The sequence below is a fragment of the Mesoplodon densirostris genome, chromosome 11 (genome assembly GCF_025265405.1).
Source record: "Mesoplodon densirostris isolate mMesDen1 chromosome 11, mMesDen1 primary haplotype, whole genome shotgun sequence".
In the NCBI taxonomy this organism is placed as follows: Eukaryota; Metazoa; Chordata; class Mammalia; order Artiodactyla; family Ziphiidae; genus Mesoplodon; species Mesoplodon densirostris.
Window position 1 is genome coordinate 9646967 of NC_082671.1, and position 14511 is coordinate 9661477.

General features: G+C 36.2%; 1 protein-coding gene across 1 annotated transcript; it reads right to left on the minus strand.

Annotated features, from left to right (window-relative positions):
* Positions 1-5193: 5193 nt before the first annotated feature.
* CLEC2B (C-type lectin domain family 2 member B) lies at positions 5194-11168 on the minus strand. The gene is given in 3 exon segments (XM_060113445.1): positions 5194-5302; positions 6317-6420; positions 11139-11168. Coding segments are annotated over 3 exon segments (243 nt in total).
* Between the last annotated feature and the right edge of the window lie 3343 nt (positions 11169-14511).

A 14511-nucleotide genomic window follows, 5' to 3' on the forward strand; every position in this document is an offset into this window, starting at 1 on the left:
AATTTTAAAAGTGATAGTGGAATAATCAAGGATCAAAGTTCCTTTGCCTAACATTAATCTTCAGGAGTAAGAATTTAAAATTGCAGTTAAACACCAGCCTCGCTTTTCTATTTTCCCTCGATCATCTTCATGGGTCCTAGCCACAGAATAACCCATGTTAGCAAGTTAAAATATACCCCTCTGATTCTTTATGTGATAATGTAATCCAGAGTGAACCCATGCATTTATATTCATGATTTAATTCACCTTTTCTTTTACAACAAATGTGAACAAATTGTGCCTGCTTTTCTGTTATTTTGCTTTTCTTTTATTCTTAACAATATCCTATGGAAATTTCATATAGTTCTGAGTTGCATTATAGTGTGGATTTATACATTTTTCACTCCTTTACTGATGAGCATTAACTTTTTTCAGATTTTTGCTACATGAACTATGCTGCAATAAATATTCTGAATCTCTTTCTAAATAGTAGCACTTTTATTTCTATGATGTAAACTTTAAAATTGGACTTTCTGAGTAAAAAGTGTTAAAAATGTTGTTGGTTGGCTTTATACAATTTTTGTCTTAATTTAGAAGCTATCACAAACTTATAAGAAGATTATATGTACAGGGGGAAAAAAACCTACCTTTTCCCCAAAGCTCTTGAGAATTAGTTGCCAATTTGATGAATTTCATTATAAAATTTCACGTATCATTGGATACTTTTGTGTATATTTCCTACCAAAAAAATCCCCTACTTAATCACAATACAATTATCGATCAACCGATTAACATTGACACAGTGCTACCATCTCTAACTCTCTACCAGGTTTGCCAGTTGTCAAATAATGTTCTTTGGAGTAAAACATCCATATCAGAATCATTTCCTGCATTTAGTTATTTTGTCCCTTTAGTCTCTCAACATCTAGAAGAGTTCCTTTAGCCTTCCTTGACATTCATGACCTGATACTTTTAAATACTACAAGCTGGATGTTCTGTAAAATGTTCTTCAGTTTAAATTTGTCTGATCATTGAATAGCAGAGCAATAGTGCAATGAAGCTTTGTTTTTCTCACTGCAACCTTTCAGAAGATGCAGTTTTATTTGTTCCATTATTGATGATGCTCACTTTATTCACATGGTTAATGTGGTGCCTACCAGACTTCACTGGAAAGTTTCTCTTTTCCCTTTGTAATCAATTAATATTTTGTTGGGAATGCCCAAGATGGCCTTAACATTCCCCTGGGCTTGACTAAACTTTAGACAAGTTTCATTCTTCCTGATGATGCACTCTTGACTTCCCCCTTTTTAGGGCATTTTCTCTAGGAAACTTGTTACTGGAAATTCTTTCTCTACCCCTAAGAGATGTAAATCTTTTAAGAAGCCTCTTAAATATTTTACAGCCTAGAAATGTCTTTCGCCAGGACCTGGGAGCCATCCTTTTGAAATGCAATCATCAAGAAAGATTGCACCTTTGTTTCTCAGTTTCTTTGAGAGGGTAGGAGCCAAACTTCAGTGGATGCCTGAGTGGATTAAAGACCTAAATGTAAGGCCAGACCCAAAAAATTCTTAGAGGAAAACATAGGCAAAACACTCTTTGACATAAATCACAGCAAGATCTTTTTTGACCCACCTCCTAGAGTAATGAAAATAAAAACAAAAGTTAACAAATGGGACCTAATTAAACTCAAAAGCTTTTGAACATTAAAAGAAACCATAAAAGAGAAAAAAGACCACCCTCAGAATGGTAGAAAATATTTGACAATGAAGCAACTGCCAAGAGATTAATCTCCAAAATATACAAACAGCTCATGCAGCTCCATATGAGAAAAACAAACACCCCACTCAAAAAATGGACAGAAGACCTAAATAGATGTTTTCTAAAGAAGACATACAGATGGCCAACGAACACATGAAAAGATGCTCAACATCACTAACCATCAAGGAAATGCAAGTCAAAACCACAGTTAGTCATCACCTCACACCTGTCAGAATGGCTACCATCAAAAAGTGTACAAAAAACAAATATTGGTAAGGATGTAGAGAAAAGGAAATCTGTCTACATTGTTGGTGGGAACATAAATTGGTGCAGCCACTGTGGAAAACAGTATGGAGGTTCCTCAAAAAACTAAAAATAAAACTACAATATGATCTGGCAAGTCCACTCTTGGTATATAGCCAAAGAAAATGAAAATACTCATTCATAAAGATAAATGCACCCTAATGCTCATAGTAGCATAACTTACAATAGCCGAGATATGGAAGCAACCTAATGGTCCATCAAGGGATGATGGGACCACATTCCATTGTGTGTATATATATATATATATATATATATATATATATATATATACACACACACACACACACACACATATACTAAGTGGAATATGACTATGACTCAGCACAACAAGGAAGAATGAAATTTTGCCATTTGCAACAACATGGATGAACCTGGAGTGTATTATGCTTAGTGACATAAGTCAGACAGAGAAAGACAAATACTGTATGTTATCCCTTACATGTAGAATCTAAAAAATAAAAGGAATGTATATAACAAAACAGAAACAGACTCACAGATATAGAGATCAAACTAGTGGTTACCAGTGGGGAGAGGGAAAGTGGAAGGGGATAGATAGAGGTAGGGGATTAAGAGTACAAACCACTATGTTATAAATAAGCTACAAGGATATATTGGATATCACTGGATGTAGCAATAAACATGGTGGATGATACGGTGAGAACAGCTTTCATGCACTTTTTTTGAGTGATAGATAAAACTAGATTTGACTGGATGGACATGCTGGGAGAATGTATTTTCCTTAATTTAAAGATGGGCCCTGAAAGGAGAAATGAACATTCTAGATCAGGCTTGTATCTGAGAAAGATGAAACAGAAATGAAAATAAACTGATGTCAATAATACAATCTATTAGTGCTAGCACTGCCATAACAAAATGCCATGCACTTCATGCAATTTAAAACATTTATTATCTCAAAGTATTGCAGACGGGAAGGTCCAACATCAGTATGTCCTCTGGGTCGTACTCTCTCAGACTGATCTAGGAGACGGTGCTTTCTTGCCTCTTCTTCTGGTAATTGTCGGCAATCCTTAGCATTCCTTGGCTTATAGGTAATCATTTCAGTCACATGACTGTCTTTTCCCTTTGTCTTCACATAGTCTTCCCTTTGTAAGAGTCTGTCACTGAACCCAAATTTCCTCTTTTTATAACACCACTACAGCTAAAGAGATTGGGGCCCATAGGAATGATTTTATATCAACTATTACCTTTGCCACAGTTATAATTTCCAAATAAGGCCACAGTTGGAGGTCCTGGGGGTTAGAATTTCAACACAATCTTTTAGGCTTATAATTCAACACATAAGAGAGAAGAAGAGGAATTTTATTGAACCTATACATAACTAGGAGTTCACAAAAATTACTTCTATCACCTGGGATAGATCATGTAGTTTTTCATATTAAATATTCATAAATATTAAACAAACTGAATAAAATTATAATTTACCCTCATCTGCAAAGACCCTGTGTAATTACTGATTGCTAGATATTTGGTCTTGTAAAGACTTGTCCCTGGGTCTGAGAACCTGGGCAAATATTTATGACAACATCTCTGTTTAAACAAACACTTTGGTTAAAGTGCATTACAGAATTCATAAGCCCATGAGGAGTATTATTATTTATCAATAAATATTGGTTATATATTGGCTTATTGTCCAGTGAAGGTGCATGCAGATTGTTTATAGTGTTCAGGTGGTATTTCTTCCTGTTCAGAGCCAGGGACAATATATGCCTTCCTTATTTTCTAATGTGTCTTTCCTAATTTCATTTCTCATGCCATGAGAAAATTAAAAGTTTGTTTTCATTTAAACAATATGAATCTTCTAGAGGTTGCAGCTCTTCAGCACCATTCTTTAATGCTGGTGTAATTACATCAACATGTCCATGAATACGCTTTTCTAGCAGCTCTCTCCAATGTTGCTACTTTTCTTCACTGAAGATCACAAGTGCAAATCTAATAAAAATATGCAGAAAATGTGACCAATAATTAATTTTTTAGAAATAGGAAATTTATCATGCACAATCTTATAGCATAATTGTAAAGCAACACATTTTCCAACCATGTCTTCAATGAATTATTTAAACCATAAGCCCTGCTTTGCTAAGGAAAATTTCACAGCAACCACACTCATGAATTTAGATGTCAGAATATGAAAAAATAAATATCAGAGTGAATCTATGTAGAATAAATATGATATCACATCATGACTAAATTGAATTTTATCTAGGAATGCAAAGTAATTCTGTAACATTAAAAAATTATAAATGTCATTCACTACATTAAAAGATTAAGGAATAGAAACCATGAGACCATCAAAATAGATGCAGAAAACAAAAGCATACAAGAAAATTAAAAATCTCTTCCTACAAAAAAAAAAATCTCTTGGCAAACAGAAATAGAAAAGAACTGCCTTAACTTTTTTAAAAAACTAGATAAAACATGACTAATGTTTAAATGTCAGAAGCATTTTCTTTAAAATGTGGAACAATGTTTACCATCAGTATTGTCCTGGCAGTCCTACCCATTTTAATTAGACAAGAAATAAGTAATTTTTTAATACAGGAAAAATAAAACTGTTATTACTAGATGTTATGTTTTATAGTATTTAAATGAATCCACAAATTATTAGAAAACTATGAATTTTCAGGATGTATGTTGAAGAGGACAAGAGTATCCAAAACCATTACGTTTCTAAAAAACAACTATTTTAAAAGATAATAAAATTACATAATTGCACCAGCAAAAGCATTAGATACATATAATAGGGACACATGTAATAAATAATATGCAGTAACTGTTTAGAAAAATTGTAAGTTATATAAGGCAAAAATCAGTAAAAGATATACATTGTAAATGAATAAGAAAATAATATATAAATACAACCCTCCCAAAATTAACCTATAGATTCTGTGAAATTACAAGATTCTTCTAAAGTTGATATAGAAAAGCAAAGATCCAGGCCATTTGAAAAGTAGAAAAATAATAAGGAAATTACTTTAATAATCATCAAGATGTATCATCAGGCTATAATATTAAAGCAGTGAAATATTGAAAGTTCAACAGAAGGAGAGAAAAGTTGATAAATATTAAAACCATCTTACCCATGGCTGTAAGTCCATTACCGGAAACATCTACTCAGTGCATTCTTTTCCTGCAAATCCATTTTCTTTCTGTGTAGCATCTAGCTTTTGCAACACCATCTTCATTAAGATAAAAACATATTTCATTCCCTGTCATATTAAACCTACAATAAAGGAATTAAACACTGTGTATTAGGGAGTCCTGTAATTTCTCCCTTGCTCAATGACACCTTTTAAAAAATATTATCTGTCTAGAGTTCTGAAAAAGTATGCTGTTACACAGTCCTTTCTTGCTAGGGTTAAGATACCTGTACCAAACTGGACCATAAGAATCTCCCTTCCAAGAATTTATATTTGTTAAATTGACATGCAGTTCCATGTCAAGAGTAGAGCCACCAGTTTGTAGAAACCAATGGTTCTTTACCCTGGGGTGAGTTTGCCTTCCACGCCCCTGCAAGGGAACTTGGAAATATCTGAAGGCATTTTTGGTTGTAACAAGTGGAGGAGGGTAGGGGGAATTCCTACTGTCTCGTGGGTAGAGGCCAGAGATGCTGCCAACATCCTCCAATGCACAAGAACGTGCTCCCTCTACACAGCAAGGAATGATTCAGTCCAAACTGTCAGTGGTATTGCTATTGGGAAATTCTAACATAAATTAAGTGGCAAAGTGGCTGGCAGTCACCATTTAGGGTGGTTATACTGGGGTCATGAGTGCAGTGAACTCAGTCTTTTAGGTCCAGTTTTCCATATTGTAAAATGGAAGGTATGAAGTCCAGGAAAAACTGCAATATCTGTGCAAATAAAAGCAGGTTAAAATAAACAAGTTTAACTTACACTGTAAAAGCTGTCAGCAAACAGGTAGCATGAAGCTCGCAGAATAGATATACAATCAGAGAAAACAGGTTAAAATCAAGCAAAAGTTTATTTTTACTGTGTATGTGAATCTCAGGTCTTTATTTTCAAAGAAACCAACTAAGAGGTATTTCCCCTTACATCTTGGTTTCCAACCTCTCTGGCTGACTCTTGAAACTACTCTCAGTACATGCCACAATCTTCCCTGCTCCATTTTTCCAACATGCAAACAAATCGTGGACTCTAGAGCAATATAACTAATGTACAGGTTCTAGAGCAGTCTGCACTACCTAAATTTAAATAATCCCAGAAAGAAAGAAACTCACCAGTTGTTATCTATGCTTCTGTTCACCCATTGTCCTGTTTGATCTTTGGTCATGTCTCACCAAATCCAGTGATCAGAAATACACTTGTATCACCTAAGAAAATCCTTTAGAGACAAAGCAAAATTCAGAATTTTACTTGTCAGTTTTCAATACAACCAGCTGTGTCCCTCTTGCTTTGCAGGTTGTGAAGAGTAAGGTGACAAAGTTTCAACTCTTGGTTTCACCAGAAAATAGCTATGCGATTGTGAAGAAGTTTTTTACCCTCTGACACTCAGTTTTCTCATTCCTGAAACAAAGATGTGAGAGAAAGTTTCTTTAAGGCTCTTTTGATTCCAAATTGTTAAATATTCAATATGAAAATCTATTCCTCCAGGATTTTTAAACCGTAAACTCCTGGAAAGTTGGACTTTCAACTGAGTTCTTACACAACCTTCATAATCATCATATATTTATTATAATGTTTTTTTCACTTCTCAGTAAATAATGTAATATCTTACTTCAACTTTTCTCCCAAACTATCACATGTGCACACACATGTATACACACATGAGGGCACATGCTCACATACACTTGTGCACACGCACTCACATACACACACTCCCCTCATGCATCCAGTTCCTTTAGAATCTAATTCTCAAATTTCATTTTTTTTGCAAAATATTTAGATTTCTAAAGACACCATTCAGGGAAAAATTTAATTTTCCTGATATTTCTCTGTATTCATTCAATGTTGAAATTTTTTCCTACCTTAGAGCCTTTGTTGCCATAGAATTATGTTATACACAGAAAGTCATTGAGTCTACCCTGCTACTAAATAGCTGGGAAACCGTAAGTTTGACATTGCATCACTCCATGTTTCAGCTTTATATAAATATAAGGGAATTATGACAGATCACAACACTATGGTCCATTTCTACCTGATAACAGTTACACTGATAACCTTGGCATTTTAATATACCATCTTCTGTAACATTTCATGAATTTATTAAAAAAAATTCAATTCACTGGGCTAAGCTATGGGTTTACAACAGAACAGATTAAGAAAACAGTGTCCCTGGATTCATGGTTTCACGTATAGTGAGGAAATTTATGTAAACTGTTTGCTCCTTCGGCATTGTTTCTTGCTGTGAAGCAAAGAAGGGGTACTTGCAAGCAGAGCAGGGATGATGGTTTCGTGGGGAAATTCCCATAATCCTCAGTGCAGGGGCTGCTCTGTTTTACTAAAGGCTCAGGTTGTCCTCTTCACATGTGTCAAAGGTCAGCTAATCCTGTATGGAGGCTTTAGGTCTGGTTTACACTCAGCCATATCAGATATCAAGGAGATACACATACTAAAGCAGCAAGAGCCCTGTAGTTATACATACTGAGACAGGAACAGCTGTATAGTTAAAAACCACCCACACCTGGCTGCAGATTTAAAAAAACAAATGTGTGTGAGAGACAGACAGATGGTGTTGGCAATGTGCTCCGAGAAGAAATTAATAGCTATTAAAACTGGGCATGAGTGGGAGTTTCCTTCTTACATGGCTACCTTCCTAACAAGAATAATGCTCCTTTAGGTAACAAGTAATACTCAGGGCAAGATTTTAAAAACGACCTCCTGCTGTTTTAGAAGAGTGAAAAAAGCAGGCAGATTCTGGAGAGAATGGGGCTGGCACATGGGAAGGTGCTTTTGTTTCTGTTTTTAATTTGTTTGCTTGCTTGGCTTTTAGCCTGAGGGAAGCTCACAGTCACGGTTGGGGCACAGCTGAAATTCCTATAGAAAACTTACCGTCTTCCAGGTCCCCCAAATCAGAAGATAGAGTTTGGGGTAACCACAGGCACGGATAGTGCTAGGTACCCATATTGAACACTGGATATGGGGAAATCTCCAGAGGGTCTTTATGCCCGAAGTCTCTTTCAGCTACAATTTATTTACATTTCATTAAAAAAATAGCCTGATGAACTAACCAACCTCTATCTCCTCTTAGGCCTAAAAATGCCCTGAAAAATGTTTCCAATAAAACTGAAGTAAACTCACTGCACAAGGGATTTACCCTGTGATACTGTAGGTTTCAACAACGTCACGTAAGCAATAAAGAGTTGACAATTTATATAGAAAGTGTTTTGGCTGTTTTTTGGAAGAACATGAGAAAAGCCAGCACACTGCACATGTGGCTGGTCATTTAGTCTCAACAAGCATCGGATTTACAGAGCTCTTAAAGCATACTCATTTGTTCAAGAAAGTAAATTGTTGTTAAGAACCCCTGTTGGGCAGAATAATAGCCCCCCAAAGATATCTGTGTCCTAATCCCCAGAACCTATGAATATGGTAGTTTACATGGCAAAAGGAACACTGCAAATGTGATTAAGATTACAGATTTTGAGGTGAGGAAATTATCCTGCATTATCTGGGTGGGCACATTTTAATCACAGGAAAGTGGAGAACCATTTCTAGATGTGGTCAGAAACAGATGTGACAACAAAGAAGGGTCAGAGAGATACAGTGTTGCTGGGTGAAGATAGAGAAAGGGGGCCAGGAGGCAATGAATATAAACAAGCTAAAGGATGAAAAGTTGAGGAAATGGATTCTCCCACAGAGCATTCAGAAAGGAGCACAGCTCAGCCTTAATTTTACCCCAGTGAGATCCGGGTCAGACTTCTACCCTACAGAGCTGTGAGACGATCAATTTTTGTTGTTTAAGCTATTTTTGTGTGATTTTGGTAAAGCAGCAAATACAGAACTCAAAAAATATTTGTGGGCAATACATGAGGAAGGAAACTGAGGAATCATTTCTAAAGGTTTCCTTTGGGGTAAGGAGGAGAAGATTAGGTAACTGTACTCAGGAAGAAAATGTGGGTTGGGTTTTTTTGTTTGTTTTGTTTTGTTTTGTTTTTGCGGTATGCGGGCCTCTCACTGTTGTGGCCTCTCCCGTTGCGGAGCACAGGCTCTGGACGCGCAGGCTCAGCGGCCATGGCTCACGGGCCCAGCCGCTCCGCGGCATGTGGGATCTTCCCGGACTGGGGCACGAACCCGTGTCCCCTGCATCGGCAGGCGGACTCTCAACCACTGAGCCACCACGGAAGCCCATGGGTTGGGTTTTTTGTTTTCAGATGGCTGGGGGAGTGATCCAGAACCTCCCAAGGTTCACCTCCGTGCGAAGATGATCTTAGTCACAGGTCTCCAGAAAGAATTGGAGCTGCTTTAGGGGTGTGAACGATTATCCAGTGGGCTGCAGAAACACAATGTAGCAATAATAATTATTCAGTAACACTTTTGCATGATCTCTAAATACAGAAATGTACATATATTTCTTGTTTATTTTTTTTCAAACTGATGGGGAGCTCAGTACAAAAAAAAAAAAAGAAAAGAAAAAAATGTGTGGAGGCTCTGGGTCATAATCAGCTAAACCCCACCACCAAAAATGTGAAAATGAATAATAAATCTATGTTTATGTTTCTATTCTAGGTAAAGGCACAGACCATTGATATAAGCAAAAGTTAAATCAAATGGGTGATTACAAAAATGAGAACTTGGGAATTCCCTGGCAGTTCAGTGGTCAGGACTTGGCGCTTTCACTGCCATGGGCCCGGGTTTGATCCCTGGTTGGGGAATTAAAATCCCACAAGCCATGCGGACAAAAAATAAATATATAAATTTAAAAAAAATTAGCTGACCATTAAAAAAAAATGAGAACTCAAGGGTGTTTTTCTTTGTCCTGGTCTTTCACTTAATTTTGCAAAGACTGTGTTTTCATGTTCATTTCCCTAATTCTTTCATATGCCTTAAAGTTCCCTTAAAAATTATTTAATTTCTTACTATCTTATATGAAATAATGCTTCGGTAAAACCATGATGAGGAATCTCATCTGTTTCCTAATTATTTCTATAGCAAAGAAGATTGATCATACTTCCTACACACTTTCTACTATTATGATCCTAAAATGCTATATTATCTGTTATTAGTTGATTTTAGAAATTACTGTCTATACATTCCCCCTTAAAAATATCCAGCTCCTCTGTAGCACATTATATCAGATTATACTATCAAATAACACAAAACATTGCAAGCGTCTACAAATTCCAGGGCATTTCTCATTTCTTTACCATTTTTTCTAATATCTTAAATCTCCTTGTTCACTTCTATTCCTGTCATGATTATCAGTAATTTCAGTATTCTTGCAGGTGAACATTCCAGTACGCTGTGCTCTCAGGTCCTGGATTTACCTCCAGTCACCTTTGACCACACTACAAATCAACCACTCATTATGGTGATCATTCATTAAAGCTATGCTTTCCATTAGTGTAGTTACTAGCCACATGTGACTATTTAAACTTCAATGAATTAAAATTAAAAATTCCTTTCCTCAGTCATACTAGTCATACTTCAAGTGCTCAATAGCCACAGGTGGGGCTCTTGGCTGTGGACCTGGACAGCACAATGTATAATATTTCCATTATCACAGAAAATTCTATTGGACAGTGCTGCACTAGATCCAGACAATTTCATTACCAATGTGAGCACCCCCTCTATTACTTCAGTTTTAGATTTCTACTCTCTAACTTCCAAGTCTTTTCTTTCCAGCTCATTCCCTATAGTGAGTTTATGGCCTATGGTACTTTGATGCCCCCTGGGATATCAAATTCAGTGACCATGCCACCTTTTCATTGTCCTAAATCCTTCACGTCTCATTTCCTGTTTTACCTGGCTTAGACCGTTTATCAGGGTCAATTATAATGATCACTTCCTTACGTACAGCTACAAGTTCAATGCTTGTCCCTTCCTTCACTGTACCTATCCGGAAAACGCATCCCAGTGAATCCAACTCTACCTACTCTGTACTTGCGTATGAGCAGCTAAATGTGACCGCATTCTCTGGTCTTATTTTACATTTTTGAATGATAATTTGCCAGCAGTCTTACTAATCAGTCTATTCTGTGAATCTGCTAGAAGATTACTCCCAATTTCTCTTTCTTTTTCAATTCTCAAATTTCTGTTCTCCTTTCTCAAACTCAATTAAAAACCTGGCCTCTTATCTTGAGAAAATCAAAATATCACAAGAGCATTTCCTCTGCCCCATGAGCAAATATACAAAAAATATTTTACATCTGTATATGTAAAGAAATATCATCTTCAACCGTTTTCTGTGGTTAAATTCCACACACTCTGGATTGATCTATGGTCAATCTCCATCTACAAATTGAACTCCATTCCATCGGCTTAGTCAAATATTTTTAACTTGTAAATCTCTCTCTCTCTCTGGAATCATCATTTTTTTTTAATCTCTAGTGGTTTACTCACCTTAACTTGTAAACATGATATAATATCTCCATTAAAAATAAGTCAAAAAATGTTTGCTTACACCCCTGCCACACACACACACAATCACCCCATTTCTCTAATTCTCTTAACAACAAAAGGGTTCAAAAGCTGTCTATGCCTGCTGGATCTTCCTGTTTTCCCGAACCCACTTTAATCAGGCTTTTCCCCTCACTATTTCTGGTAAGATGCTAGTAAGTCACTGTTAACCTCTATATCAACACATCAATGGCTATTTCTCAGGATTCATTTTACTCAACCTATAAACAGCATTTGACATAACTGATTATTCCCTTTAATTTAAAATTCTTCTCCAAAATACTTTGCTCTCCAGGACACCATTATCTTGATTTTCTTTTACTTCATTACCTAATCTTCCATCAGATTTGCTGATTCCTCCTTAGCTGACTTCAAAATACTTTTGAGCCTCAGAGTTCAGTCCTTGACCCTCTATCTTCTGTGTATTCTCATCACCGGATGAGCTCTTCCAGATTCAGGGCTTCAAGTAACAGCCATACCTAGATGACCTCCAAATGTATATCTTCATGCCAGAGTTTGATGGCCAGTTCAGGTATCTGAATGGAGACTTGGCATATTCACTTAATATGTGATAGAATTTTCAGACTTAACACATTAAAAAAATGAACAACCCTTTTCCAATCATTTCACTCTACATTTCTCCATTTCAGTAAATGAGAACTTCACATTTACAGTTCCTCAGCAAAAAACTTAAAATCACCTTTGACTTCCCTTGCTGCTCTCACATGAATTAAATCCATCAGAAAATACTGTTCATTGCAGAAAATAAGGGAACACAGGCTTTAAATAGAGAAGTATTGTTCGCCTGGGATACATTAAAAGAAATAATGAGTTTACAAAATGGGAAGTTGTATTCTCACTTTGTTCTTCAATAATCATTCCATTCCCACATATTATGCTTATGTCAGAGAACACTTTCAAAGAGGGACCTATATTGGATAGTACCCAGAGAATGAGCAGAATAGGAATGAATTCAAAATTATTTACAAAAAGGAATGGAGAAAATTGAAAATTAAACCTGGAGGTACCAAAAGACCTAAAGAAAAGATAAAAGCAGAAACAACAACAACAAATGACCACAAGGAGGAGCCAGAGGATGAATATAGGAAAGGATTTATTTTTGAAATGTATCAACAGACTCATCCAATCAGGGTAATAAAATATCCTGTTTAAAATAAAGGACTATGAAGACAGACTGATTATATCAACATACTCATCCAATCAGGGTAATAAAATATCCTGTTTAAAATAAAGGACTATGAAGACAGACTGATTGATTCAAATCCTGGATCAACATTTACTTGTTGGGCTTTCCTGGTGGTGCAGTGGTTGAGAGTCCACCTGTCGATGTGGGGGCCGTGGGTTCGTGCCCCGGTCTGGGGGGATCCCGTGAGCTGCGGAGTGGCTGGGCCCGTGAGCCATGGCTGCTGAGCCTGCGTGTCCGGAGCCTGTGCTCCGCAACGGGAGAGGTCACAGCGGTGAGAGGCCCGCGTACCACAAAAAAACCCAAAAAAACATTTACTTGTCCAGTGACTTTTGGCAAGTCACTTAACCTCTGTGCTTTATTTTTCTTTTTAGTAAAATTGGCATAAGTATAACACCTACGGCAAAGGCAATTAATACAAGCATATAAAAGCAATAATAAATGGTATTATTGTTATTATATCAGAATTAAGCATAAATTATTTTGGATGCTCTTAAAAGTGGAAGATTTTGCACAGCAAAGGAAACCATTGACAAAATGAAAAGACAGCCTACTGAATGGGAGAAAATATTTGCAAAATATTGATGATGATAAGGGTTAATGTCCAAACTATATAAAGAGCTCACACAACTCAATATCGAAAAAACAAACAATCTGATTAAAAAATTGGCAGAAGACCTGAATAAACGTTTTTCCAAAGAAGATACACAGATGGCCAGCAGGCACATGAAAAGATGCTCAACATCACTAAGCATCAGAGAAATGCAAATCAAAACCACAATGAGATATCACCTCACATCTGTCAGAATGGCTATCATCGAAGAGACCACAAATAACAAATGTTGGCAAGGATGTGCAGAAAAGGGAACCCTCCTACACTGTTGGTGGGAGTGTAAATTGGTGTGGTCACTATGGAAAACAGTACAGATGTTCCTCAAAAAAGTAAAAATTGAACTATCATATGATCGAACAATTCCACTCTTGGGTATATATCTGAAGAAAACAAAAACACTAATTTGAAAAGATACAGAACCCCAATATTCATAGCAGCACTATTTACAATACCCAAGATATAGAAGCAATCTAAGTGTCCATCAACAGACGAATGGATAAAGGAGATGTGGTACATATATTCAGTAGAATATTACTCAGCCATAAAAAAGAATGAAATTCTGCCATTTGCAACAATGTGGATGGACCTGGAGAGTATTATGTTTAGTGAAATAAATCAGACAAAGACAAATATCATATGATATCACTTGTATGTGGAATCTAAAAGTTAAAATGAATGTGTATAACAAAACAGAAACACAGATATAGAGAAGAAATTAGTGGTCACCAGTGGGCAGGGGAGGGGCAAGATAGGGATATTGGATTAAGAGATACAAACTGCTATGTATAAAATTAGTAAGCAACAAGGATATGTTGTATAGCACAGGAAAATATAGCCATTATTTTGTAGTAACTTTCAATGGAGTGTAATCTATAAAAACATTGAATTTTGTACATTTGAAAAATAATATAATATTTTAAATAAACTATACTTCAATTTTTAAAAATGGAAGAAAACTGCAATTCTCCACCCCCTTCTCATAAAGGTTAAACAAACCAGTTCAAATGAGCACAAACAGGGCTGCTCCAAACCCCACCAAT